The following is a 26,551-nucleotide window of genomic DNA, read 5'->3' on the forward strand; positions in this document are numbered from 1 at the left end:
AAGAAAACAGGGAGATTAAAGAAGTGAGCCAATTACAAATTGCAGTGTTACAGTAACACTAAAAAAATTGCAGAATGGTCTGCAAAACCATGTTCAAAAATCATGAGAATCTAATGACTAACTTCTCCCAATGGAAAAGACTTTCTTAAAGGTGTGAGAAAGTGTCCTGCATAACAAGGCCACACAAGCACTGTGTCCAAAACTCAGACGTATGCAAATCATGATTGAAATGATCAATGCCTAGAGAAATTTAGGAAGACTTTGCATAAGGGCTAGAAACCAAGAGTTTCATTTGTATTCTTCAAACTCTTAGCCAGTTCTGTAAGCTGTAAGAACACACTAAGGACAGAGACCATGATCCTATTGTTCTCCACCATATCTTTATCATGGTAAGTATTTAGCAAACAGCAGTTTATGGCATGCAATTAATAGTAAATTGTTTACTAAGTGAATGAATGAATAAAAGAAATTAAACAAAGTTGAAAAAAAAATTGAGTAATACTTTATCATCTTTTTCAAAATTACCTATGTAGTGGTAAATTAGATACATAGAAGAAAATTTTTTGAACTATATTAAGACGACTAATTTAGAAGGACAGAGACAGAAGTGAAGTCAGGTCTTGGGACTACTCTTCTATCTAGGGTCTAATAATTTTCTGTGTAGAATGTCTGCCTATTTTTGTAAGTGAAATATCAACATTTCCTACTATTATTACATTCCTATTTATTTATCTCTTCATGTTGTCAATATTCACTTTACATGTTTTGATGCACTGATGCTGGATGCATATATATTAATATTTATTATAATTTCCAATATAAATGTCCTTTTTTCATATGTAATGACCATCCTTGTCTCTTTTGCCTATTTTTTGTCTGATACTGGTGTAGTCATCCTGCCCTCTATTGGTTGCCGTTTGCATGGAATGTCTTTTTTCATACTTTCGCATTCAGCCTATATGTACCCTTAAATTTAAAATGGGTGTCCTGTAGACTGCATATAGTTATATTTTTTAAAATAATGTTTTACAGCATGGAGTTTCCTCAAAAATTAAAAATAGAACAACTTTATCATCCAGCAATTCCACTTCTGGGTGTTTATCCATAAAACACCACCAAAACACTAATTTGAAAAGATATATGCACATTCATGTTCATTGAAGCATTACTTATGATAACCAAGACATAGAAACAACCTAACCAATCGAATGGATAAAGAAAATGTGTAAATATATGTCTATACACACACACACATAAACACACACAGTGGAAAACTATTCAGCAATAAAGAGTGAAATCTTGTCCTTTGCAACATGGCTGGACCTTAGGCGCATTATACTAAGTGAAGTAAGTCAGACAGGAAAAGACGAGTACCATATGATCTCACTTACGTGGAATCAAAAACAAGCAAACAAAAAAGTTTCATGGATACAGAAAATAGACTGGTGGTTGCTGAAGGTGGGAGACTGGGAGGTGGGCAAAATGGGTGAAGGGGGTCAGGAAAAAAATATTTTGTTATTGGTGACAAACTATTTTAAAAAATCATATCCTCTTCTGTGTTTATTGAAATGAAAATGTCCAAGAAGGTGATACATTAAAAAGAGAAATAAAATAATGAAAAGAATAAGAGAAAAATACTTTTTAGATATGTAGACATATAGTATTAAAGACTATCCTGTGGAATATAGCTAAAGTCTTTTAATGAAAATTCTTCATGATCGGTAACATCTTTTAAATTAATGCTTGCAACTTTATAATAATATCTCAGTTAAAAATTGTTTTCACACAGAAAATATGATCTTGTATATTCATTAATGATATTTGTATAGCATATAAGAGCAAACTGTAGAAAACTTGAGGATATCAATAAGTGGGTTAGTAATAGATATATTTATATTATATAATGAATTAGCTTCAAAATTAAAATAAAATATTGTTAACCCTGCTAGTAAAAAGTTAAACTTTTTCTTGTTAATAGAATTTTTTAAAATAAACTTTGTTGGGGCCGGCCTGGTGGCTCAGCGGTTAAGTTTGCACATTCTGCTTCTACAGCCTGGGGTTCACTGGTTTGGATCCCGGGTGCGGACATGGCACTGCTTGACAAGCCATGTTGTGGCGGGCGTCCCACATACAAAATAGAGGAAGATGGGCACAGATGTTAGTTCAGGGCCAGTCTTCCTCAGCAAAAAGAGGAGACCTGCTGAAATATGAATTCAGTTATAGGTCTAAAGAAAAAGAAGGTGGTGGGTGTTGGTCCTGAGAGGAACCAGCGTTGCCTTTTGTGGCACCTGCCTCAGGAGAGGCCGTTGCAGTTTCCTCAGGCTATGCAGGGTTAATCCTTCAGATAACTGGGGAGATGCTGTTTGCACAGCGGGTGGAGAGGTTCTTACACTAACAAAGAAGATCCATCTCTTTGCTTCATCTTCTCAGTTTCCTCATCCATCCAGTGATTTAAGCCAGAACATGGATTCTTTTCATAGAATATTAAGTTCTTTTGTTGATAATTCCTAAATATTTCTTTATTCTTTCTCTATTTCTCCATGGTAGTTTGTGTACTTAAATGCAGAAGTTTTTCTGAAAATGATTTATAATGAGAAGGAGTTGAGAGAAGCTGACTATGGTAGGGGGAAAAAGATATGGTCTCAGCTAGAGTTTGGCTTCAGGCTGGAGCCACAGGAGCTCGGGGATATACATCATACTACAGAACTGATCCTACCTTGAGGCAAGGAGACCGGCCTGTTTTACCCCGTGCCAGTCAGTCATTGATCACTGGTAGACACTGGGATGGTGGGCGTAGTACTTGAGGTGAGACAGCTTAATTTTCTCAGGTATGATTCTCAAGAGAAGGGTGGGGCTGTGAGCTCTTAGCTGCCTAAACACACAGCAGCTGGGGCCTGGATGCACTGGAGCACTGAAAGGAATTTGCGCTGACTGCAGCAGTGTCCACAACATAACTGCATCCTCACTAGCACCACTCGAGTTCAGACCTCTATCCTTTCACACCAAAATCATTACAGTAACCTCCTAAATGCTCTTCTGCTGTCAGTCTTGTCCCCTTCAATGCATTTCCCATACTGTAGCTAAAGTTATCATTCTAAAACTCAAATATAACTGCATCACTTACTAGTTTGAGAGACCTTTCCATGTTTTCCCCATGGTACTTAGCTTTAAGCTTTGAAACACTTATGATACCCTTCTTGATCATTCCTATTCCTATCTCTCCAGTTTCATATCTTGCTATTCAGCCTTTTAGCAACTCAGTATTCAGAACTTTGCCTGGCACACAGTGGAGATTCAATAAATAATCATTGAATGAAAGGATGAATTAATAGCCACAGACATACTGAATTGATTTGGTTTCCTGCATACTCTTTTTCAGCTCCTGGGCTTTGCTATGTATTGCCTCTCCGAGGAATGTTCTCATCCCAGTTAATGCCTCTTAGCTGTGCTGGTTCATTTACATCCTTTGGGTCTATATTTTTTATGTATTTTCATCTATGGAGCTTTTCCTGATGCCCCAGGTTTGTTGTGTGTCCCTCAAACATGCTTTCATAACATACTGTGCTTCCACTATCATATTATTTATAATGTTGTGTTGTAATTGTCTGCTCTTTTCTGGCAATCTCTCTGTGGGTCTTAAGCTCTGAAAAAGCCTGACCTGGTGTCTCTTCATGCATCACTGAAGCAATGTACCTGATATATTCCTTGGGCTCAAAAATATTTATTGATTAATGAATGAAGGATAGAATGAATGGATGGAATAAATTTATCCTGAAATACTTTATGCATAGATGTGTCTATATTTTTAAAAAACAAACTTTTCATAATGAAATGTTACCAAAAAGTAAACTGATCAACAGAGAAATACAGCATAAACAGCCCACATTCACAAGATGATGAAATCTTCCTGAGAGGAGGGAGGATATCAAAGTAAACTACTTGTTCATTAGATGACAATCTCAATTTCAATTTCTTTCACATTCCTCAGTGTAAGCAAGAATAAAAACCAGTTGTGATTTCCCAAATAATAATTCTCAGAGTCTGAAACAGATAAAAGTGGAAAGAAATACTCCCTAGTCTCCAGTACTATTCATTTTCTCTATATTTTAATGACTTTATTCATCTTTCCTTATACCTTTATTCTTTCACTCGATATCAGGAGTGCACCAGACATTGTGCTGCCTTGTAGATACTATTGTTAGTCAGCAGGCAAGCACTTTACAGAGAATGACTGTTTACTCAATAAATAGACATTGCTATCTGAAATTTTAATATTCTTTTATTTGAGTCATCACTCTTTCCAGTGGGTTGGCAGCTTAATAATGGTGATATGAACAAAACAAAATGACTCTGAAGCATACAAGGAAATTTGGAAACATGGAGTAATCTTTGTTAATTACCCCTCAGAAGCTAAATGGCCCATTGCTTTTATAGCCCTACAGTAGTTACACAAAATAATAGTACAAGAAACATATTACTATCAGCTATGATGTATAAAAATGAGCAGAATTATTAATAAAAAATTATTATACTTTAGTTATAGGTAATGAACTAATATATACAGTATGCTTACCATAGTCTGTGGCACAATAAGTAATGACTAGTTTAATTATCTTACTTTTCTATCAACATTACCTGGCCATGTATCAACATTTAAGAGCAAGGTCTAAGACATCAGTTAGGTTCTGGCTACTGGCTCTTCAATATAGCTGTTTTGATGCCTTCTCCTATCAGTCAGTTTTCTCCCTTACAAAGTGGGGATAGTAACAGTGCCTACCTTTATTAGTTGTTACAGTGGTTGTGGTTTAATACCAATATATTTTATTATTTCAAAAATGATCTTTTGACTGATGACTCAGTTGAACAAATGTCAGGCTCCAGGCAAATTTATATCTCACCTGAGATAGCTTCTCTGCTACACAATTTTTTAATGGCATTTTTCATCTGATCATTTCTCAAGGTATAGATCAAGGGATTTAACATGGGGGTTATCATAGTATAGAATACAGCAACTGCCTTATCAATTGGTAACGTAGCTGCAGGTCTCATGTACACAAAAATGCATGGCACAAAGAATAAGATGACCACTGTGATGTGGGAGACACAGGTGGACAGTGCTTTGCGCCTTGCCTCTGAGCTGTAGGTCTTTAGGGAGCGCAGGATAACCACATAGGAGACCAACAAGAAGAGGAAGTTTAACACACAGATTAATCCACTGTTGGCAGCAACAAAGAGCCCTAGAGTGTGGGTATCAGTGCAGGCAAGATTGAGCAAAGGATTCAGATCACACATAAAGTGATCTATGACATTAGGACCACAGAATGGTAATTGGAAGATGAAGAGCATCTGTATGTTCGAGTGAACAAATGCTGCAACCCACACCACTCTCATTAGCAGGCCACACATCCGCCAGTTCATGATGGATGTATAGCGCAAGGGCTTGCAGATGGCCACATAGCGGTCATAGGCCATCACAGTGAGCAGGATGATCTCAGCAGCTCCAAAGAAATGTTCCCCAAAGATTTGGGTCATACACCCATTGAATAGGATGGTCTTCTTTTCACAGAGTGAATCTACAATCAATTTGGGGGTACTGACAGAGGAATAGCAGGCATCAATAAAAGAGAGATAGGCCAGAAAAAGGTACATGGGAGACCCTAATAATGGGCTGGCAGTGATGGTGACCACTATGAGCACATTTCCTGCCATAGAAATGATGTAGATGACAAAAAACACAGCAAATATGATTTTCTGCATCTTTGGATTCTCTGTGAGCCCCAGTAGAACAAATTCTGTCACATTGTTCATGTTCTCCATGTATTTCATTTCATTGTGTTAATTGCATTACCTGAAAAAAATAACTTTTTATTTTTATTAATGTAATCTAAATTAATTGAACTTATCCATTCTAAAAAATATTAAATGTGTGAATCCCATTGAGTTGTAAATTCTTCTGATTTTTTTGAGATAGAAAGAAAAGTTTCTGAATGTGGGAAGTTTACTCAAATTGACTCCTGGTTTAAGATTCTGTTAAGAGTATAGACTTGAGGATCTTTTTTAAACACATAGGAGACCATTTGTGCACACTTAGTCATCTGAGATGACTAAGAACAAAATGTGAAGCAGTATATCACATACAGAGTGGCAGCTAAGCAAGAAAAGAGAGGTAGAAGATGCATGTAAAGGATATGAATGGAAAGTTAAGGGATTTGCCCTTTATCCTTAGAAAAAGGGGAACCACGGAAGATAATCGAGAATGTGAGTGGAAGAATGAAGAAGAATTTGAGGAAGGAGGAATCATGGCCATTGCTCTAGTAAAAGATCTTTGTGTGTTTTGGATGAAGTGGACTGAGTTTCAGTAAGAAGGTAGAAGCCAGGCACAGGAATCCCAGGTAGGAGATGATTTATAATAGTTGACATAAGCAGTAACAGGTCATTGATGATGGGAATGTAGAGAAAGTATACAGGAGCTTTTATAAAAGAATTCATATGCTTTTTGACTAAGTCTAATAAATTTATGATAACTAAAAAATATACTTTTTAACAATTAATTGCTATCTACATGACATAGTAGCAGTGCTTTGCACACATGAGCCCATTTAATACTGATAACAGCCAGTGTGTTTGGTATGCATTTCATCCATTTGGCAGATGAGGAAGTAACCTCAGAGACTTATGTCGACATTATAATAATTATAAAACTGAACACAGTGTTTTTAAAGACATCTGCTGATTTAGTCCCTACCACAAACCTACAAGATGATTACCATTATAATTTTTATGCTTAACTTGCACATTAGGAAATAGAAGCATAAAGAAATTAAGGACCCCACCAAAGATTAAACAGCTAATAAAGGGTAAGGCCAAGATCAGGTTAACTATTTTCCCCTTCGTATTCTAAATCCGTTCCCTATATTGTTATAACTAATAACATTGAACTAGTAATCTCTTTTTTATATCATTCTAGTAATTATAAGTACTTTAATATTACTTCAGAGGCAAGTGTATATGAAACATTTTTAGCAGCAGACACACACATGCAAAGACACACAGACAGATGCACACACAGTGACATGTTTGATCTTGCAAATATCAAGTACAATGTGGTGCTGCATTTGTTGAAAACATTTTTATCTTGACTTCTCCCTCAGATACAGTTCACCCTTTTCCAATCCCCCTGCAGACATGGGCGCTCAGACTCCTGCAAAATATTGAAAATGACTACCACAGTGGTTAAGTGTTTTGGTTTAAGAATCAGAAAGAACAGACCAGAATCCTAATTCTTCCACTTACAGCTTCTTTTATCTGGGGTACATTTTTTTGGCACCTTACCTTCATGTTTCCTAACCTATAAAGCAAGAATAACAATATCCACTTCTTGGATTTTTATGAGAATAAATAAGGAAACATACATGAACATATTCTCTTCACACAGCTGTAGACACACATAAGCCTTTCATCTATTTTTATGACTCTGTATGCACAGATAAGAAGAATTGACATTTTGAGCCATAATACAGAGAAATATTTAACCATAAGTAAGCTCGGCAAGAATCATCTCTAATTTTACTGTTAGAGAAGCCACAGAGACTCATATTGTCTATAGCAACTGATCCCAGGAAGGAGGCTCCATGTTCGTGCTTGGAGTAAACAGTTGATATTTTATGACATTCAAATTTGTTATTTATGTAACACCTTTGAGAATTGTATTTAAATTTCATTTCATTGTCCTACTTAGTGTTGATTGCTAAAGGAGATGTCTTATGGCAAAAGCATGGTGGCTGGTGTCAGAGAGCTGGTCCTACTATCTGCTTAATCTTTATGACCCTCAAATTTTGTACCTGTCCAATTAGTTTAGCGATATTTACCAACTATCTTTTGAAGAGTGTGTCGAGGATGAAATGCTCTGTTACTATATTTAAAAAGTGTTGAAACATATGATTACTATATATGGAAAGTAACAATCTTTGATAAGTATCATCACTGTTTAAAAACTTACCTTATAGAGTTAGATGATCTTAATAATATTTAGGGGTGTTCAAAACATTCCCATACTCAAATTGACTTCCTCTTGTAATAAGTCCTCTTTCAATATGAAACAGAGGACATACTAAGAATGAGACTTTTCAGAAAATACAATATCAAATAAACTTGTTATAAAAGAGTTTTTATAATTGCAAATTTTTCCATCTTGATTAAACCCTCAAAGAATTTTCACACGAAATCTGGGACTGAATTTAGAATGGATTCATTTGAAAATTATGGAGAATTAGTCATCTATAGCTGGCTCTGGTCCCGTAGGCAAGAGGCAGAAAGTGTGGAGGAAACATATTCAAACAGGTCAATCCACACATGATGAATCTTGCTGTGGAGATGTAAACAACAAGACACTTTCACCTTACACTGCATGGATATTAAAAGAGGTTCCCATGAAGGTTCATTGACCTATTCTTGTATCTGCTACTTTCTCTCCTAGGAGTTAATTATCTCCTTTGATGGAAAGGTTTTGTCTTAGAAGCAGGTATTCTGGAGAGACATGTTTGAGAAACATCCACTCATGAATGGGGAATTTGATTCCCTGCCCTTGGGAACCAAACATGTGAAAGTCCTCTTTCTCTATCCAAATCTTGATTTCTAAGAAAGCTGAATGCCATGTGGAATAGCAAAGTGGCATAATTCCAGTGTGGGGATGTGTGATATAGTTTCCTTGTTGACTCTTGTAAGAGACAGGACTTTTGTCTTCTCATCAACATTAAACATTTTCTGGAAAACCACTCTTGATTGCTTGAGAATTAGAGCAGTGAAAGCATAAAATTAATGGCATCTAATTTAAAGTACTTGACTCTAAAAGCCATTTTTGACATTCCTCAGAGGGGTATGGAAGTAGACAGAGACTCTGAAAGATTCCTGATTAGTTATCTCTGGGACTTGTGATGGCCAGTGTGGAATAACAGGCAGCATTAAAATGAGGAGAGATATCTAAACACAAGAAGAGTGTTCAGTTGTTCCACATCTTTGTTACTTTGTATAGTTACTTATTTTCTTTTTCGCCATTCTAAGATCTATGTAGTGATAAATTATTGTAGTGTTAATTTACTTGCCCTGATCACTAGTGATCTTGTTTTTTAAAATTTCCTTGTTAATATTGGCCTTTTATATATCTTCCTTTGTGAAATTCCGGTTCAGGTCCTTTGTAGAATTTAAAAATAGTCTGGAGTTTCCTTTTTTTTTTTTTTAGGAAGATTAGCCCTGAGCTAACCTCTGTTGCCAATCCTCCTCTTTTTGCTGAGGAAGACTGGCCCTGAGCTAACATCCGTGCCCATCTTCCTCCACTTTATATGTGGGACACGTACCACAGCATGGTTTGGCAAGTGGTGCCATGTCCGCACCCGTGATCCCAACCGGCGAACCTGGGCCACCGAAGCGGAAGGTGCGAACTTAACCACTTCGCCACCGGGCTGGCCCCTGGAGTTTCTTATTACTAAGTTGTAAATGTTCTTTAAATATTATAGATATAAGTCTTTCATCATATCTATATAAATATCTATAATATATTTCATACATAATTTTTATATAATGTACATTTTATGTATACAAACATATAAATTTGCTATATACTTTAAAATTTTATATGTAAAATTTCTCGTAGTCGATGAAATATATTTTAACTTAAAAATTGTGACATCTGAGGAGTAGAAGTTTTAAAAATTCGAAAATGTACGATTTATTATTTTCATTGTTCATACTAAATATGTCATATCAAATGAATAGTGATCTATACCAAGGTCCAAAAAAGTTTCCTCTAGAATTTTTGTAGATTTAGCTTTAACATGTAGATTTTTAAGTCTCTTACTCATTTTGAGTTAATTTTTTTATATGATGTGATATAGTTAGTGGTTGAGGTTCACTTTTTTCTCACATGCATAGTCAATGGAGCCAGCATGATTTGTTGAAAAGTCTATTCTTTAGCCACTGAATTATCTTAACATCTTTGTATAAACTTCATATATTGAGATCTTTCTGGGTGTTCTATTATTCTCAGCAATCTATATGTTTATCCTTATGTCAATGAGTAAAGCATTGATTACGGAAGCTTTATAGTAAATCTTAAATTTAGGTAGAATAAGTCCTCAAGCTGTGTTCTTTTTTTGAGAGTGATTTCCTTCTCCAGGTTCCTTTAAATCTGTATAGTAATTTCAGAATATGATTGTCTATTTCTCCAAATATCCCATTGGGATTTTTGTTGGAATTGAATTGAAATTGTAAAATTGAAATGGTAAAATATTGTCATTTAATCCATCAACATGCATATCTCTCCATTTCTTTATATTTTTAATTTATCTCATCAATGCTTTTTGGCTTCATATATAGGCTGTTAACTGGTTTTTGAAATGTATCCTTCAAATTTCATTATTAGTATTTTAAATAGCATTATTTTCTATTTTCAATTTCCACTTGTTGCTCTTATAGGCATACATTTGACTTTTTTGTAGTGACAGTGTCTCCTGTAACCTTGCTAAATTCAATGATTAGTTCTATTAGATTTTTTGTAGAGCACTTAACATTTTCTACCAACACACTCATGCTATCTGCATACACATATATTTTTACAATTTTTCTTTTTCCTTTATAGTCTGTATTTCTCTTATTTTTTTTTTCTTAACTTATTGAAATGTCTACAAGCTAGGGTACAATGCAGAACATAAATGGTGAGTGGACAGCCCTGTCTCATTTCCAATCATTGAGAGAGATTATTTACTATTAAGCATGATGATACTTTTAGGTTTTATACAGATGTTCTTTATTGGGTTGAGAAAGTTCCTTTATTTTCACCATTTGCTGAAAGATTTTTCTAAAATATCATAGGTCTAAATTAAAGCTTATGGATTTTTATGCATCTCTTGACATGATTGTGTGATTCTTCTCCTTTATTTTGTTAATTTATTGAATTACATTGATTTTTGAATGGTAAACCAGCCTTTTTTTTTCCTGGAATAAACTGGAAATGGTCATGGTGAGTTATTTTTTAAAAATGAATGAGATTTCATTTACTGGTATCTTGTTTAATATCTTTATACCTATGTCCATAAGGGATATTTGTCATTTTCTTCCTTATAGTGTGACTTAGCCTTTAGGCAATGCTGGCTTCAAATAATGAATGGGGTAGTGTCCTCTCCTCTCGTTTCTGAAAAAAGTTATATAATTTATTTTTAAAGTATTTTGTGGAATTCAAAAGTAAATTAATTGGACCTGGAGTTATTTTGGGGAAGGATTTAACTACAAATTTAATTTCTTTAACTGATATAAAACTATTCTGGTTTTCTTTTCTCTTTCTGTCAGGTTTTAAATATTTTTACAAACAATTGGTTTGTAAGTTGCAAAATTTGTTGGCTTGAATTTGTTCATAATATTTCTTACTGTCCTGGTAATGTATAGAATCTGTAATGCTGTAGGCTCTTTCATTCTTTTTTTTTTTTTTTTGAGGAAGATTAGCCCTGAGCTAGCTACTGCCAGTCCACTTTTTGCTGAGGAAGCCTGGCTCTGAGCTAACATCTGTGCCCATCTTCCTCTACTTTATATGTGGGACGCCTACCACAGCATGGCATGCCAAGCGGTGCCATTTCCGCACCCAGGATCCGAACCGGCGAACCCCGGGCCGCTAAGAAGCGGAAAGTACGAACTTAACTGCTGCACCACCGGGCCGACCCCTTCACCAGTGATTTTATTACCTGGTTTTTAAATTTTTTGTGTGATAATTTTCTTATCCCTGTTTGTGGACTCCTCTTTCCCACCTAAATAAATCCCTTCAGCATTTCTTGTAGAACTGGTTTTTTTGTGATAAATTTCTTTAATTTTTGCTTGTCTGGGAAGCTTGTTGTCTCTCCCTCTATTTTCAATGATAACCTTGCTGTATAGAGTATTCTTGACTGTAGGTTTTTTCCTTTCAGCACTTTAAATATGTCATACCACTCTCTTCCAGCCTATAGGGTTTCAGCTGAGAAGTCCACCAATAGGCTTATGGGTTTTCCTCTATATGTCACTTGTTGCAGTTCTCTTTCCACTTTTAGGATTTTCTCTTTATCTTTCATTGTGGACATTTTTAACTTTAATGTGTCTTAGTGTGGGCCTCTTGGTGTTCACCTTGTTTCATGCTCTCTGTGCTTCTTGTACTTGGATGACTGTTTCCTTCCTTAGTTAGGAAAGTTTTCAGCTATTATTTCTTTAAATAGATTCGCTGCTCCTCTGTCTTTCCCTTCTTCTTCTGGGACCCCTATGATATGAATTTTAGTGCACTTGATATTGACCCAGAGTTCCCTTAGACTGTTTCTCATTCTGTCTAATTCTTTTTTCTTTTATCTGTTCAGCTTGGGTGATTTCCTCTGGTCTTTCTTCCAGCTTGCTGATCCATTCTTCTATATCATCTAAACTGCTATTGAGTCCCTCTAGTGAATTTTTCATTTTCAGTATTGTATTCTTCATTTCTGATTGATACATTTTTATATTTTCAAATTCTTTGTTGATGTTCTCACTGCATTCATCATGTCTTCTCCCAATATTTGTGAGCATCCTTATGAGTTTTTTTACTCTTTGTCAGATAAATTGCTTATTTCTGTTTCATTTAGTTCTTTTTCTGGGTTTTTTTTTTTCCTGTTCCTTTGCTTGGGATGTATTTCTTTGACTGCTCATTATGCCTCTTTCTCTGTGCTTGTACCTATGTATTAAGTGAGTCAGCTATGTCTTCTGATCTTGGAGAAGTGGCCTTATGTAAGAGATGCCTTTTGATGCTCAGCAGTTTGCTTCCCTCTCATCACCAGGCCAAATGATCCAGGAGTGACCCCTGTTTGGGCCACCTGTGTCCTTCTGCTGTGGCAGGGTTGCTCTTATCAGAGGTATCGAGGAAGTCTAGTCTTTCTTTCCCTGGACAGCTGTTTGTAAACTGGGTTTGGGGTGCCCAGCACCATTGGCTGCAAGGTCTAATAGCACACTCCTCTTACTGTTTTCCTGTTAATTTAGTATGTACCCAGTGTAGCTGGTTGCTAGGCTGAGGGGCTTACAGTTGCTGTAGGTCTCAGGCCTGCAAGGCTGTTGTCAGCTCTCTTAGGATTGCAGCTGAGTGGGGCTGGCCTTCTCACAGGAGCACCCAAATGTTTCAGGCTTTGGAAGGTGGGGCTGATCATTTTTGGGTTTGATTGTAAATCACAGGTTCTGCTGCTGATAAGCCCCAACCCTTACAGGTCCACACACACAGTCAACACAATCCTGGTCCCTGCAAAATTACCGACCCCTTGGAGTATACCCAGTTGCCCCACTGCAGAGGTTCCCACCTCTCCAATAATGTCCCCCACTGGCCCTGCCCCACAGAGGTGGGCATACCCACCTGCCTGTAGAGGATCAAGGCATCTAGTGTATGCAGGCCAACAAGTAGCCTTAGGGCTTGATGTTGGATGTGGCCAGTCTCTAGGGTGGGCTTCCTGCCCTGACTGAACTGGATTAAATCTGTGCTCTAGAGGGTGTGGCAGACCCCTGGGCTATCAGGCCAAGGGAAGAACTTCAATGGTGTCTGCCAGCATCTGTGTCAGCATGCCTGTACTAGGTCACAACAATGGCCATCACCAAAGTTTCAGTCTCTGGAGTGGTCTCACTTCTCACTGAGATGCACCAAGAGCCTACCAGGTGAGTCTCTTTTCACCAAATGACAGTGCAGCTGTCTTTTTGGTGATTTTAGATTGCATTCTGAGACAGGTTAATTTGTGCATGGGCCCTTTAAAGGCCAAGCTTTTTCGGCTTTCCTCTGATGGCTTTTCTGGGGCCATTCCATGTTGCATTTAATAGCCAGTGAAGCTAGATAGTAGGACACTCATCTCAGTTGTCCTGAGTCTGAAGGATGCTTATAGCAGTAATGTGCCCCCTGCTATGGTCCCTACTTCTCCAGGGAGGGCTGTGTACCTTAGAATGGCTCCCACCTAGCCAGCTGTGAAGTTCTGCTGCTCATGATGTTGGCTTTTTTCACTCCAGAACTAATTTCTGCCTCTTCTGCCTCAGTCAGGACTGTCCCTTGTTGTGTGGGTTCTTTTTATCCAGTTTTCACTTTTCTCTCTAGGGTAATTTTTCCAAGAATAATTGTAACCTGTTTGTGTTTGTGGGTGAAGGTGAGTTCAGAATCTACCTAAGTCGCCATCTTGATGAGATCCACAGTTGATTTTTTTGTGTCAACATTGTATCCTGTGACCCTGCTAAATTAATGATTTTTTTCTATGAGATTTTATGTAGAGCACTTATATTTTCTACCTATATTATCACGCCATATGCACATAAATATAGTTTTAGAATTTGGCTTCTTCTTTTCCAATGTTGTATGTCTTTTATTTCTTTTTCTTACCTTATTTCAATGGCTAGAACCTAGGGTACAGTACAGAATGGAAATGGGGAGTATGCATCCTTGTCTTGTTGGTCCAATCTTAGAAGGAAAATATTAACCTTTAAATAATATGGCAGTCGTAGGTTTTATATGGATCCAATTTATCTTTGAGCAAGTTCTTTTCTAGTCTTCATTTGTTAAAGAATTTTTGTAATGCAAATTGAAATAAATTCTACATCATCCTGGTAAATTATTATTAAAAGAACAATAATGGGGGCCAGCTCAGTGGTGCAGCATTTAAATTTGCACATTCCACTTTGGCAGCTGGTGGTTCACCAGTTCAGATCCCAAGTGCAGACCTAGGCACTGCTTATCAAGCCATGCTGTGACAGGCATCCCACATATAAAGCAGAGGAAGATGAGTATGGGTGTTAGCTCAGGGCCAGTCTTCCTCAAAAAAAGAGGAGGATTGGCTGCAGATGTTAGCTCAGGGCTAATCTTCCTCAAAAAAGAAAAAGAGATGGATTTGCTTACCAGTATTTTATTTAGTATCTTTGTGCATATATTCATAAAGGATAGTTGTCATTTTCTTTATTGTAATGTGATTTGGCATTTAGGCAATGCTGGCTTCATAATTAAATGTATATATAGTGATCTTCTACTTTCTGAAAGAATTTGTGTAGAATTTGCATTATTTTTTAAATATTTTGTGAAATTCAAATTGAAATAATTGGCTACGCAGCAATTTTTGAGAATGACACTAACTACAAATTTAATTTCTTTAACTGATATAGGGCAATTCTGGTTTTCTATTTCTTCTTGTATCAGATTTCATAATATTTTTTAGAAATCCTTTTTAAGTTGTCAAATTTATTGGCTTTAATTTGTTCATAATATTTCCTGCTATTTGTTAATGTCTATAGAACTTGAAATGCTGTATGCTCTTTCATTCTTGGCATGAGTAATTACCTCTTTTCTTTCTCTCTTGTTCTTTCTCACCTTTCCTCCCTCCTTATCCCCCTTCTCAATATTCTAAAAAATCTGATAAGCTTTATCAGTTTTATTAATCTTTTCAAAGAATCAGTGTTTTGTTTCATTGTTTCTAGTTTTTAAATCACTGAATTTTTTATTATCCTTATTATTTCCTGTCTTCTATTTACTTTGTGTTTAATTTCTTTTCATTTTTCTAGCTGTATAAGTCAAATCTTTTATAATTGGTTTTAGATATTGCTTCTTTTTCTAATATGTATATTCAAGTTTTCCTCTAGGGTCTTTAATGACATCCCAGAAATTCAGATATGTCATGAATTAAATTTCATTCATTTAAAAAAGTTGTATTTCTTGTTGTTTTCTTTTTTTTAATTCAGGTAAATTCACATGACATTATATTCACCATTTTAACCAGTTAAAATATAAAATACATTGGCTTTTGGTGTGTTCAACAATGTTGTGCAATCATTGCAACTATCTGACTTCAGTAAATTTTCATCACCCTTCTTCAATTAATCAGTCAATTACCATTTTCCCCTTCACTTAGCATCTGGAAACCACTAATCTATTTTCTATTTCTATGGATTTGCTTATTCTGAACAATTCACAAACATAGAACCATAAGTGTATGGCCTTACATGTCTTTTTTCACCTAACATGTTTTCAAGGTTCATCCATATTGTAGCATCTATCAGTACTTCATTCCTTTCTATGGCGGAATAATGTTCTATTGTATGAGTATACCACAATTGGTTATCCATTCATCAGTTGACAAAAATTTGGGTTGTTTTGGCTATTATGAATAGTACTGCTAGGACCATTTGTATACAAGCTCATCTGAACATCTAAAATCCTACATCAAGAAATTTCTTGAGTCACTTTTGGTAACAAATTTTTCTAGATGTATTTTTTTTGGTCTGTGTTTTCAAAATTGTTGGCATTTAGTTGCTGATAACATTTTATAGTTTTATTTTGATTTCGTCTTTTATAAATAGTTATGTCTTTCATTAATATGAGTAGTAGTTTTTCTTTTATGTTGATCCATTTTACTGAAAGTTTCTTTATGTTGATGGTGTTTTCCTAAGACATAACTTTTGAATTTGTGGCTCTTTCTTTTTCATTCTCTTTCATTAATTTTCACTATCATTTTTGTTGTATTTTTTCTTTTTATTTCTCTATAATCTGTCTTCTAAAGACAGAGTTCTTTTCAGCTTTTCTTTTCTTCTAATGTAAATATTAAGATTATGTATATTTTTAAAGTGCCACAATTCCTGCATCTTATAAAGTTTGATAAGTATTATCTTCCTTAAAGTTCAATTATAGGTAGTTTAAAAATTTTCCAGTATGATTTTTTTTAACAACTTACTTATTTTGCCAGGTATAGTTTTGTTTTGTTTTTTGAGGAAGATTAGCCCTGAGCTAACTACTGCCAATCCTCCTCTTTTTGCTGAGGAAGACTGGCCCTGAGCTAACATACATACCCGTCTTCCTCTACTTTATGCATGGGATGCCTACCACAGCATGGCTTTTGCCAACCAGTGCCATGTTCACATCCGGGATCTGAACCGGCAAACTCCAGGCCACTGAGAAGCAGAACGTGTGCACTTAACCACTGTGCCACTGGGCCAGCCCCAAGCAAGGTATAGTTTTATGGGTATATTGTTATATATATATAGTTTTATATCTAGACATAGATTTAGATAAATAATTTTTTGTTCTCAGATCTTTGAGTATAACCACTTCTTTAATATATCTTGAGCCTTCTTTTCAGATATAACGTTTAATTTTGCAAATATCCCATGTATGCATACAAAGAATATGTGTTCTTTGGTAAATAATTTTATACATGCCTCTACATATATTTAAAATGTTTTGTCCAGATATTTTATATTCTTCCTGACTTATTGCCTGCCTTACTCATCAATAATGAAAAAGAGCATTAAAATCTTCCATTGTGAACGAAGATTGATAGTTTTCTTTGTGTGGATTTATTTCCCTTTGTTTCAAGTCTTTTGAGGCAATATTTTTAAGTGCATGTATAAGCCAGGGTAATGGAGGAAGGAGAAGCTGAGTCAAATGCCATAACTTAATGGGAACATTGTAAAATATTATTTTCAATATCTGGACAGCTGTAGGAAAACCACTAGGTGTACAAAACTCTGGGGCTAGTAAGACTTGAATATATCAGAATACAGTGGATGTCTAGAGGAGTAAACAGAGTGGGAATAAGCAAATAAAAGAGCATAAAAATATTATAAAGTAAAAGAAACTTTGGAGATACATTGCATGGACCCATGAAGATCATTTGCTATGAACTAAGGACTATAATTTACACAAACTGTTACCTTTAGGTTCTCCTGGCACTCCTCTCCCTGTCTCATGCCAGTAGGGGAAAAAAACAAAACAAAGCTAGTCAAAGGCAAACTAAAATACAGGGGAAAATATGCATTGTGGCATTTCCTAATTCTAACCAATATCTTAATATTATATGATATCTAGTAACATAAAACAGTGTACATGGCTTCTATGTTTCCAATGGGTATAATTAAATATTAAGAAATTATTTCCAGGAGACTGCCCCATGGCTGAGTGGTCAAAGTTCCACGGGTTCTGCTTCAGTGGCTCCAGGTTAGTGGGTTCAGATCCCAGGTATAGACCTGCTCCACTCAGTCATGCTATGGAGGTATCTCACATACAAAGTAGAAGAAGATTGGCACAGATGTTAGCTCAGGGCTAATCTTCCTTAAGCAAGAAAAAAAGAGGAGCACTGGCAATGGATGTTTGATCAGGGCAAATTTTTCTCCAAAAAAAAATTTCCAAATCTCCATCCTAATGGTGATGTTCTATGTGGGTGAGAGAATTATTATTTCGGTTCTGATGTTCTCTTATATTTGCTTAATTGGATGGTAAAGAATTCAATATCATATATATAAATATACACACATGCACATATAAAACCATGGTAAACATCAGGAACTTCAGACTTTGAGAAATTATTATTATTCTGGGACAATAGAGACATAAAACAAATATTCAGAATATTTCATCAGTGTCTAACATTCCAGAAGTATTGAATCATTCCTGTGGTAACCCTCCAAAGATAAATAGTAGAAGTAAGCCTCAAGACCCTGAATATGACCGTTATAATAGTATTAGCTTTATTTCCACAGTTATAACCACACTCATATTGGCTGTTGTAAAATTCTTGTGGGAGTTTTTCCCTCTGGTCCTTCTTATGCCTTTTAATTTAAGGTACTGCCAGCAATGCTTTCCTAAATGGTTCTTTTGAATGAAAGACTCATGAGAGAGTCAGAGATGTTCCACATCTATTTGTGGTTTCATAGCAGTCTCTGAAAAATAAAAAGAATGATCCTGAAGCATTTCCTTGACATTCCAAAGAAATGTAAAATCTTTCAGCAGTAAGCATTATGATTTGTATATATATGGAAAAAATAATTGGGATTTTGAAAATCTCTATTTTATATAACAATTTGATCTTATTAATTCTAATTTTTAAGTCTAAATTTTTCTGGAATAATGTTGTTGGTGCCTATTTCAGGGGAAGGCATTCAGGAAAATCTGGATGATAATTTGAGGGTAAATTGAGGGTTTTAAGCCTTTATTTATATATGTGACAAGTCATTTAAGCATAATGAAAAAAGTATGATCTTCCAACTCATGCAGAATAGGTTTAGATATAGACTTTCCTCTAGTACTTGTGTAACTTTGGCTTCTACTTTCCTTATTTGCAAAACAGGAAAATCATACAATAATTACATCCTATCAGGTCATACTGAAGATTAAATCATTGGTAAATGAAAAGTATTTGGTAGTGTGCCTGGAACATATTATACTTAGCATATGGTATCTAAGCATTTTATTCTAAATAAATGCAATAATAAACTCATATCTTTCAGTTTCACAATTTTTCTTTATTATACATGTGATAAATAATTAAAGAAACGGAAAAATTACATCAAATTCCCTTCCTAATAACCATTTAATTTTGTTTCCCTTTCAAACTGTAGTTGTCATGTGTTTGCAAACAACTCTTCACAGAGAATTTACTTAAGGAATTTAAACCTTAAGAGACTGATTTTGATGAGACACTCTTTTACTGAAAGTTATGTGATAAGTTGGACTCAAATTCTTCACTCTAAAAACTCTGCATATCTAAACCTGTATATGGTGGGGTGTGAGAGTGTGTACGTGTGTATGAGAGAGAGACAGAGACAGAGAGAGAGAGAGAGAGAGAGAGAGAGGAAAAGGAAACAGTCACAGGGAGATTTTATGGTTTAAAAGAAGACTGGAAGGAAAATGATCTGAGGATGTGACTGGGGGCTATTTCTGCATGAGGTAGCTTACTAGTAGAGACTCTATGGGCACTGCTTTGAAAGATCTTTTTTCACATTGATCTATACGTTCCCAAGTGATGTTCAATCATCGTAAGCAGCACTAGCCCAAATGTTAATAGCTGCTGATGCTTGCATCAAAGTTCAGGAACATTCTAAACCAATAATTCCACATTCTATGGTTTTGATTCTCTAGTCTTTCTACAATTTTAATGAAAAGTTTTCATTAGATTCATATATGTGCTTTAAACTGATCAGATTCTTCCAAATAACAAAGACTAGGTATGGATAATCTCAATTTATACAAAGAAAAGTACTTTGCTAAGCTCTATTTAGAACCTGGAATAAACTTATACCAATATCTATGTTTCTTCTTTATACATAATGTATGTATAATATGAATTCTTCAACTCATTTCCCTGTGGCAGAACACAAAATCCACAGGTAAAACCAATTAACCAATGAAAATGTTGGTATCTATTTTCTTTTACATCAGTTTTTTCCTCTCCAAACATTTTGGGGAGTCCTGTTATACAATTTTGAGAAGTTAGAATAATAAGTTCTTTATACTGTATATTCTTTACAGGAATTTGATGTCTTTTGCTCTTGGTATAGGGCAAATAGATCCATACTATTAGTTTCACTCACCAGCTGAAGAAGGAAGATCAGAGAGAATGAATTTCTCAGTGCTAACAACAAAAAACTCACAGGACATGTGAGACTGGATGCTCATCTTTAAGATCATTAGGGATCTGTCCATATATCATATTGTTCCCTCACTTATATCACTAAAAAAACAATTCATTGAAATTTACAGTCTTTTAGGAAGACCATAATTTTGCTGTGGAGGACATTTGGTTATGGGTAAAATATTCACTCTCTACCCCCAGGTATATTACATCAAAATGGCAGCACTGTTTTAAATGTGTCTAAATAAAGAGGTCATTCTTCAATCACGTCGGATTCATCAATGTTTCAACAGAAAACAACGAGCTCCTAAAAGTGTCTCTAACATTTCAAGAGCCTCTAAAATATATTCTTATAATTATTAAGAAAAATGTGAAGCTTTTATTTAATAACAACTTGTCTTTCTATATTCAGATGTCCAACCTTCTACTTCCAGTTGCCTTTTTCCGGCCTCTCCATGTTCTGAATCTTGACTAAATCTACCGAGGAGGAGAGTCACTGAAACTACTATTAACAAGTTAAGGTAATTTCTCCACTACAGTTTTGAGGCTTTGTTTTGTTTTTCAGGAATAAAAGTTTAGTTCCACTGGATATATAGAATATTGGTATGTGATTGGGATTTTATCATCAATTGTATGTAGCACAGAAAGGAGGGACTTGCTTAAAGTTATATAGTTAATGGCAGGAATGGAGAATGACCTCATATTTTAAGGAGGAGAAAACAGCTGGAATTTCATTTGTCAGTGAATTATGTGGCCTACTCTGAAACAATGGAATATAGAATCATATAAAAGTTCCTATCTGAGGTTATTACTAAATATCTTAATGATTTGGTATAATTAAGTAAATCCTCATCATTTTCTGTTTCCCCATATGTAAAATGAGCACCAGAATAGTACCTATGGGTTCTTATGTGTTAAGTGCATGTTAATGTTTATGAAAGTTCCAGACATAAAATATGCTCCCATTAAATATCATTTGAAATATAATGATACACCAAATCATAAAAGGATTTAAAATGCTAAGTGTAATAAATCCTATATGACCTATGTCTTTTTAAATGTTTAAATCACTTCCCAACTTAGAAAGTGCTATCAAAGATATATTATGTTCTGTAATATTTCAGATGAATTAAGTTTCTGTTGTGTACTGAACTCGACTCAACATCGTGGAAAAACAGAACAAAGTCACAGAATTTATTTTTATGGGATTGCGGGGAAATAAGCAAATTGAACTACTGTTCTGTTTCTTGTTACTGCTCTGTTACCTGGCAGTCTTAATGGAAAACCTTATCTTACGCGTGATCACCTGTATCCAACAACCAATGTATACTTTCTCCACCGCCTTTTTTTCATGGACCTCTGCTAAACCTCCACTGTGATCCCATGGCTAATAAGAGACTTCTCTGCAGCAAAAAAAAAATATTTCCTGTAACAACCATATGGCTCAGCTCTTCACTGCACACAGGCTGGCTGCTGTGGAAATATTCATCTTAGTGTCCATGGCTTTTGATTGCTATGTTGCCATTGTAAAGCCCCTGTACTACACGGTCATCATGAATCGCCGGAGGTGTAACATGTTGATCATCATGGACTAGGGCATGGGTTTTTGGCACTCAATTTCTCCATTGCTCATGGTACTCAGTTTACCTTTCTGTGGTTCTAATCAGATAGATCTCTACATATGTGATGTGAAGACTTTTATGAAACTAATGTGCAAAGATATTCATGTTATTGATATCTGAATGATTGCACATTCAGGGATGGTGGTGGCTGTCATTATTTTTGTCTTAGTAGCTTCTTACATACTCATATAATCTTAGGACACTCCGCTGCAGGGTGGCACAAAGCTCTCTCAACATGTAGCTCTCACATAATGGTTGTAGTTTTATTCTTTGTGCCCTTTATCTATACTTATGTTATGTCTTCAGCAAATGAAAACAAAGATAAGGATATCTACGTGTTTTACACTGTGATTGCCATCATGCTGAATCCTCTCATCCATACTCTGAGAAATGCGAAGATGAAAATCACCATGGGGAAGGTATAGTCTCAAATGGCACATTCAGATTTCAAGTAAAGAAGGTAATATTCAGTGCATTTCTTTTTTTTAAGTAATTTTATTGGGATTATAATGGCATATAACATTGTGTAATTCCAGGTATACAGTATTGTTTATCAATTCCTGAATACATGTCATCGTGCTTATCCCCAGTAGTCTGATTTTTCTCTATCACCATACGTATGTACCTCTTTGTCACTTTTGCTCACCCCACAACTCTTTGTTCTGTTTATCCATATATTTGTCTTCTTCAACATATGAGTGAAATCATGCAGTGTTTATCTTTCTCTGTCTGGCATATTTTGCTTAACGTCAAAAATTAAAGATAGAGGGGCCAGCCCAGTGGCGGAGCAGCTAAATTCGCACTTTCTGCTTCAGCTGTCGCTGGTCCCGATCCCTGGAGTGGACCTATGCACCGTTTGTCAAGCCATGCTGTGGCAGACATCCCACATATAAAGCAGAGGAAGATGGGCATAGATGTTAGTTCAGGGCTAACTCTCCTCAGCAAAAAGAGGAAGATTGGCAGCAGTTAGCTCAGGGCTAATCTTCCTCAAAAAAAACAAATTAAAAATAGAAATATCATGTGAGCCAGCTATCCCACTACTGGGTATTTATCGAAAGAACTTAAATTCAATGCACTTCTGATCCTGTGTCCCCAGGTCATTTTTTGTTTGAGATGTTATAGAAAGAATAGCTTTCTTTGGGGAGTTGGAATAAATGACCTGACACTATATGAACCAAAGACAAATGTTACTGTGATTTAGATTGCAATCTGCAGTTTAAAAAGTTCATCTAGCTCCAGATGTGACCACATGGATTGGAGGAATGCAAGAAATGTCCTTCTAAAGCACGTCTCTCATTATATTACCATCTTCTCTGAAAATTGATATGAAACCCTATTTTCTTTGGAAGAAAATCCAACTCTCACTTGTTTATCAGAGTCTTCCAAAATTGGTCTGAGTCTGACTCTCTGGTCTTAGAAGTCACTGCACTGGAAGAAAGTATAGTGTTTCAGTGATAGGCTTTGGGTCAGAGAGACCTAGGTGGCTACTGATTCTGTGAGTTTTTATCTCTGTGTCTTGGCAATTTGCTTTAATTCTATGAGTCTCTGTTTTTAAAATATCTAACAAAGGAGGTAATATTATACTTCATAAAGATGTAACATTACTTTGGCAAACACATGAAGTTTTAGCACAATGTATGGCATACAGGAAACTCACGTTAGGTCATTTTTCTCTAGCCCTACTTTTCTTCCTATGTTTCTCTTTGTTTGGATGCTTTCATCCATCTACACTGGGTCCTTTTACATTCTCCAAACATTCTCTTAAATCTCTCACCTCTATGGTTGTATTTCTGCTTTCTCCTCTGCTTACAACACCCCCATCCTTATGCTTTAGGATCCATGTCATACATTCAATTCACACTCGTGATGTTTTCTTATTAGGAAGATCTTACAGATCTCTCAGCTGACTCAAAATATTTCTGATTTTTGTCCTGCTCTTTTATTTCTATTCAGCTATACATTTACTCTATTTCAAATAGTCTTATGCCCTATAGCAGTGTTTTTTCTTATGAATTGTGTCTTTCCAGTTTGACTGAGCCAGAAGATTATGTGCTATCTTTACTTTTCTTTGTATCTCTCTTTTTTCTAGCAATAAAACTGGCACAAATTAACGTGTAAACAAACAGTTATGAATTACATTCAAAGATATTACCTTTTCTTTTTATTTGACTGTATACATTGTTTTCATATATGTAGAATTCCCCCTTATATTATTAACCACCTGTGCTTTAATATAAAATATATACAATGCAAGAATGGTAAAAATTTAATGTAAGTCCTATGTGCCTATCTGGCGTAAAATGAAATTCGGAAGACTCTTAGCCTCCTGCAGTCGTCTTACGTATTTATTTTTTGCCTTAAGGAAGTATTATTATTTTAATTATTGTTTACTCCCATGTCCATTGAGTCACGTGACCTCTCAGCTCTGTGCTTTGATTCCCATGTGTCTAGGCATTTCTCTCTGACCAGGCTCTTGTTTCTCATCAGAATGATTGCAGTGTTCCACACAGAGTTTCCTTGATTGAGTTACTCCTTTCCCACAGGCAAATGCAAAATACAGGAAAAAACATAGACGCAGTAGTGTTTGTCTTTAGGACAAGACATCCTTCTTTTCATGTTTCAACTTTTAAAACCTTTCACACATCTAATAACTTTTTTTGCTCTCCTGGATCCATGCAAACCTCTGGTATATAATAGGGAAACATTCTGTCCATTCCATAGGAAATTAACTTTGACAAATTGTTAATAGTTCTGTTTGATGTGGTTTAATGTTGAATTTTTCCAAAGAGTATATGGATTTTTCTAAAGTATAGAAACATGGTGTGTATATGCATGTCTGTGTATGTATGATGATTGTGTCTGTGTATTTATGTCCTGTGGGGTGTTGTAGATCTTATGGATGGGTCAGAGGAAATTCGCATGCCATCAGAAAAATACTATGCAACAAAACTAAAAAATATTTTATTATCATTTGTTTCTTTTCTCAAGTGTCTTCAAGATTTTTGTCACAAATTTAATGATATAATACAATAAGTTCACCAAAAAAATATATTTAACTAAGATTAGTTATCTACTTGCTAGATGCTATTTCTAAGATTCACTTTTCTAGCCTGTAACACAGTATCTAATATCTTAAAACTTTTTTTCAAGTTGATGCAAATAAGAATTTGATAAAATATTTTTCTCAGCATGTGAGTGTAAGCAGAATGCTTAAGAAATATCTCTGGTAGTAAATGTGTAATAAATCCTATTTTTATGGGAATTTATGGCTAATTTAAAAATCCACCTTTACTAAATGTTATTAAAGGAATACCTTGGTCAGTTAACGCACACTCACATTACACAGGCCCATTATTTAAGCTCCATGATTGTCAGAAAACAGGCCAGAAAAAGCTTAGAAGTCTTTGATGAGTCTGATGGAAGGATTGGAGGCCGTAAGTAGCTGAGAGTGCTGTAGTCCTTTGTGACGTCCTGTATCACTCACACTCCCTGTCCTTCACTCTTTCCTCAGCCCTAGACCTACCTCTGAGCATCCATTGAGAAGGATTATTTAGACACTTCTAGGCTATTCTAGTATTCTCTTCAACACCAGAGAGAGACCTATGATTATGATGTCACATATCCTAGCTATTTCAAAGCAATCTTAGTTTCAAATAGTTCTTCCCTTTCTCTGTACCTAAATCATAAACTTTCCCAGAGCATTTTGATTTTTCTAAATATCTCTTAGGCCAGCTACTTTATCTGAAACTGCACAAAATACTCTTATTTTAATTCAAGTTCTGATATTTGTACTGTACAATGAGCCATAATGTGAATTGGGTTCACCACAAAGAAAAGTGGTCCAGCAGCTAAATATATCAGAGAAGGACCGAGGGCCTTTCTTAAGCATTGGGCCTCCTCATTTCTGTCCAGTTTATATATTAGAGCCACAGTGATTCGAATGTGTTCTCACATGTGGGTGGTTCTGAGGAGATGTGATGTGCCAGGTGCATGACAGTGGCCAGGAATCTTAGCTCTCCTGTCAGTAAGACCTGTTTATGATAGGCTAGCTGGGTGACTTTGAGCAGAGTTCACCCACAGTTCCTAGTTTAATTTTTGGTATATAGTAAGCATTCTATGTGTGCTTGTAGTAGTTGCTCTTGTTATCAAGATTTTAGAGAATTTAAGTCCCTTGTGTCTCTTAACCAGTGTGGCTAGTAAGAGGTTCTATCCAGGCTCTCTGAGTTTGAAATTTGAATTTTTCAAAAACTGTGCTGCCCACCTGTCCAGTAGCAGGAGCAAAGGTCTGTTCTTAATTGTGAGTTCATAAAAGAAGCACTGAAGTTTGGTTCTTCCCTCTGCTGAGGCCATCTATTGATGAGGAAAAGAAGGAGGGGTTGGTGATTTCCTCTCTGAAGGTAACTATGAGCTTGCATGGATCTTCTTTCCAGAGGAGCAAGGGTGTGTCCTAACTTCACTTTTTCCTTGGAAGAAAGAAAGAACCTTGGAAGCCCTTGATTACCCTGCCCACTGTCCTAACTTGATTCACTGAATATCCTC

At 35.7% G+C, this 26,551-nt stretch overlaps 1 protein-coding gene and 1 pseudogene across 1 annotated transcript; one reads left to right on the top strand and one right to left on the bottom strand.

Annotated features, from left to right (window-relative positions):
* Nucleotides 1-4,887: 4,887 nt before the first annotated feature.
* Nucleotides 4,888-5,826, bottom strand: LOC124229295 (olfactory receptor 4C46-like). Its single transcript, XM_046644439.1, has one exon. It carries the CDS (start codon nt 5,824-5,826, stop codon nt 4,888-4,890), a length of 939 nt encoding a protein of 312 aa, XP_046500395.1.
* Nucleotides 5,827-21,541: 15,715 nt separating this feature from the next.
* LOC124229088 (olfactory receptor 4P4-like) lies at nt 21,542-22,467 on the top strand (annotated as a pseudogene).
* The last annotated feature ends 4,084 nt before the right edge of the window (nt 22,468-26,551 follow it).

Source organism: Equus quagga, chromosome 17 (genome assembly GCF_021613505.1).
Source record: "Equus quagga isolate Etosha38 chromosome 17, UCLA_HA_Equagga_1.0, whole genome shotgun sequence".
In the NCBI taxonomy this organism is placed as follows: Eukaryota; Metazoa; Chordata; class Mammalia; order Perissodactyla; family Equidae; genus Equus; species Equus quagga.